This window comes from Propithecus coquereli, unplaced genomic scaffold (assembly GCF_000956105.1).
Source record: "Propithecus coquereli isolate 6110/MARCELLA unplaced genomic scaffold, Pcoq_1.0 Scaffold102, whole genome shotgun sequence".
Classification (NCBI taxonomy): Eukaryota; Metazoa; Chordata; class Mammalia; order Primates; family Indriidae; genus Propithecus; species Propithecus coquereli.
Window position 1 is genome coordinate 1,469,667 of NW_012134081.1, and position 3,605 is coordinate 1,473,271.

Below are 3,605 nucleotides of genomic sequence, written 5' to 3' on the forward strand. Positions count from 1 at the left end.
CCTGGCTGGGCCTCCTAGAGTGCTAGCATTACAGGCGTGAGCCACTGCGCCTGGCCTCTTTTAATATGTTAAAACCTTCCATTTGATTACAGTCAAATGTTGGCTTAGGACCAAGAATATGTCAAGATATCTGCAAATCTTTGCCTGGTTGCTCTGATCCTGTTATATTTATGTTAAAAATGTTGACTATAATTTTATGAGGATATATGCTGATGATGTAGGTGTTGATACTTCAATAACTGAGTTTTTATGAGGTAGCTAGTGAGTGAGTTGCAAAGCCAGGATGAGAACTGATCATTTACATCAATTACTTCCTTGGGTATAGAATTTTAGATTGGCAGGTTTTTCCTCCTATTATTCTAAAGATGTCATTTCCCTGTCTTCTGGCTTCCATATTTTCTGTTGACAAATATTAGGGTTTTGGGCTGTTTTTGTTTTAATCTGGTGGTAGCAACAAGGGTGATGGCTTGTCGAGACCTACTACAGTATACTTAGAAGCCCAGCTTTGCCTTCTTGAAATAAAAAACATATTTAGCATTTCAGACTGTAATTTGAATTTGTGTAATTGTAACTACAGAAAAGAAGAATTCTTATATGTAGAAATACCTTAAAAGTGAATAAACAACTGATTAATAATTGTACTTGGAAGTTTATGGCAATTAAAATCCTTTTGTTATTAAAACACATTAAGATTTTTAAGATGTATCATAAGGTAAATATGATTATTCAAATAGCTAGTACAATTAGAATGTCTATGAGCATAATGTCAAAATCAGAGGTTTTTCCAGAAGCTTTAATGCTTTGATCATCAGTAGCATCGATTTACGTTGGTGTTGTATTAGTGAATCGTTTATTTATCACTTTGTTTTCGTCCAGATTCGTGTTCTTGTGCAGGAGCGTGCTGGTCAGGACAGGAGGATCCAGGACCTGGAAACTGAGTTGGAGAAGGTGGAAGCAAAGCTAAATGCTGCAGTCAGGGAAAAAACATCGCTCTCTGCAAATAATGCTTCACTGGAAAAACAGCTTATCGAATTGTCAAGGACTAATGAACTACTAAAATCTAAGGTATTTGAGCCTTGTGATAACATTTATAGTTCAAAAAATAACAAACATTTTTTTTCCTCATTACAGATATTTGAGAGTTTTAGGCTCTAGTTTTGCCTTTTCTTTCATTAAATGTACCTTAAGTGGTAAGCTGTTTCAAATAAAAATTATAGTATCTTTTTTAATTAGGGTGCCTGGCACATAAATAAGTTATAAACAAATTACTTTTTGTTTTGATATCTTACATTTTATCACCCCCAGTAAATAAGATTATTAATAAAAATTATAGAATTTACATCTACAAATCACTTTAAAGACCTTTCTCCAAAATAAATAATAGCATAACAATAGGCTTCCATCTCAAATCCTTTTGGGAATCAAGTGGGAAATAAATAAACTGATGGACTAAATATGCTCAATAGATAAATTGTGTTTATCACTGTTAATATATTAATCAAACTTAAAGGGATTAATGTGGTCATCCCGTTGGTTACAGAATTAGAGGGAGCATAAAAGTCACTGTTCAGTTTAGTAAGATTCATCTATTCAGGGCCTCTGATGTGCTGGGCTCTTTGCTTACAAAGGGAGTTAAGAGTGCATTAGAATCAAACACAGGGAAGGGAGCAGATTCCTGGGCCCCCACCCAGGGAGATTCTGATTTCCTAGGCCTGGGATGGATACTATATTCTGCATATTTCAAAGTACACCAGGCAATTCTGATGCATTTTGTTAAGCAAACACACATCAAGATATCCTCTCTTAGAGGCTTGTTTTAGAGCCTTGCATTGGACTTCCCAACATATAGAGGTAAGTGACCACCCAAACTACCTTTCAGAAATAAACCAGCAAGTCACATTAAGGAAAAAGAGAGCTAAGAACAGCAGTAATATACAATCAGTAATTATAGTGTTGGTCAAAGGCTGTTTTCTCTACCAGTATATTGCAAGCAAATAATAGCTCCAGTGATGAGTAGAATAGTCAATATTTATGTGATTTTATATATGACTTAGCAAAAAATATTTCTGAATTTTTTTATGTGTTTTTTTTAAATTTAGTTTTCTGAAAATGGTAACCAGAAGAATTTGAGAATTCTAAGCCTAGAGTTGATGAAACTTAGAAACAAAAGAGAAACAAAGATGAGGGTGAGTGCTACCTTCAGCAGGTTTGCTGTGTCTAGATCTGGGGATCCGAACAATTTCCTAAAACAGATATCTCTGTTGTGTAGAGTATGATAGCTAAACAAGAAGGCATGGAGATGAAGCTGCAGGTCACCCAGAAGAATCTCGAAGAGTCTCAGGGGAAAATAGCCCAACTTGAGAGGAACCTGTAAGTCACTAAAAAGAAAGAGAAGATAAGCATAACCAATTTTCCACTGGCTTCTCTTAGCCAGTTACTATTGGCTGAGACTTCACTCTTCCTTCAGTACTTATCTCATTCCTCCTTCTAATTGTTCTGTTTCTTTAAGTGACAGTTGAGCCCTAATTGTTCCCAAACATTTTATCCTCGCAAATTGTATGAATGTATGGAACTTGGAAGTTTATGGCAATTAAAATCCTTCTGTTGTAACAATCAGGAGGAAAGGTCTCATACTCATAGTCTTATGGAGGTGGTAGTTATAGCAAAGTTGAGAAACACTGATACAGGATTAATGCACAATCCTAGCCTTCTTTTTATTACCAAGCTATAATTTACATAGAATAAAATGCACAGGTCCTAAGTATTCAGTTTGATGACTTTTGGCAGTTGTGTGCATCTGTGTAACCATTAACCAACAAGACAGAGAACATTTCCATCCCCTCACAAAGTTCCTTTATACCCCTTCTTGTCCTGCTGCTACTGCTCTTGTAACGCTCCCCACCCCTGCTACTACTTTCTGACTTATATCATCATAAATTAGCTTTGCCTTTTTGGGGATGTTTATCACAGTTTATGAGAGAGAAAGAGGGAAGGGGAGAGAGGGAGAGTGTGTGTCTTTTGTTTGATATAATTTTTCAAGATTCATCCATACTGTTACATGTATTGTAAATTTCTCCTCTTTATTTCTGAGTAGAATTCTACTATATTAATATATGCCTTCATTTGTTTACTATTCTTCATTTGATCATGATTTGTGCTGTTTCCAGTTTCTGACTATTATGAATAAGACTGCTATGAACATGTTTTATATCTTTTTGTGGACATGTTTTTATTTCACTTGGATAAATTTCTAGGAGTGGGATTCTCGAGTCATAGGGTAGTGTAGGTACAACATTTAAAAAAACTCAAAGTGGTTATACCATTTTACACTCCCACTAGCAATGTATGATAGTTTCAGTTGTTCACATTCTCACTGACATTCGATATTGTCAGTCTATTTGATTTTGGCCTTTCTAGTGGGTGTGAAGTTGTATTTCATTTGTGATTTTAATTTGTTACTGTTAATGTCAAGCATCTTTTTATGTGCTTAGTGACCGTTCATATATCTCCTTTTGTAAGGTGTCTAAGTCTCTTGTCTGTTTTCTTAAATTGGGTAGCTTGAAGGAGGTGAACACATAAGTAATTGAATACCAGGCAGTCTGCAA

General features: G+C 35.3%; 1 protein-coding gene across 1 annotated transcript in view; it reads left to right on the forward strand.

Annotated features, from left to right (window-relative positions):
* Window positions 1-3,605, forward strand: part of HMMR (hyaluronan-mediated motility receptor (RHAMM)) — a 24,215-nt gene that overhangs the window by 8,960 nt on the left and 11,650 nt on the right. Inside the window, 3 exon segments of the mRNA XM_012643986.1 lie at window positions 877-1,065; window positions 2,100-2,186; window positions 2,270-2,443. Of these exon segments, the coding sequence (XP_012499440.1) occupies window positions 877-1,065; window positions 2,100-2,186; window positions 2,270-2,443 (450 nt within the window).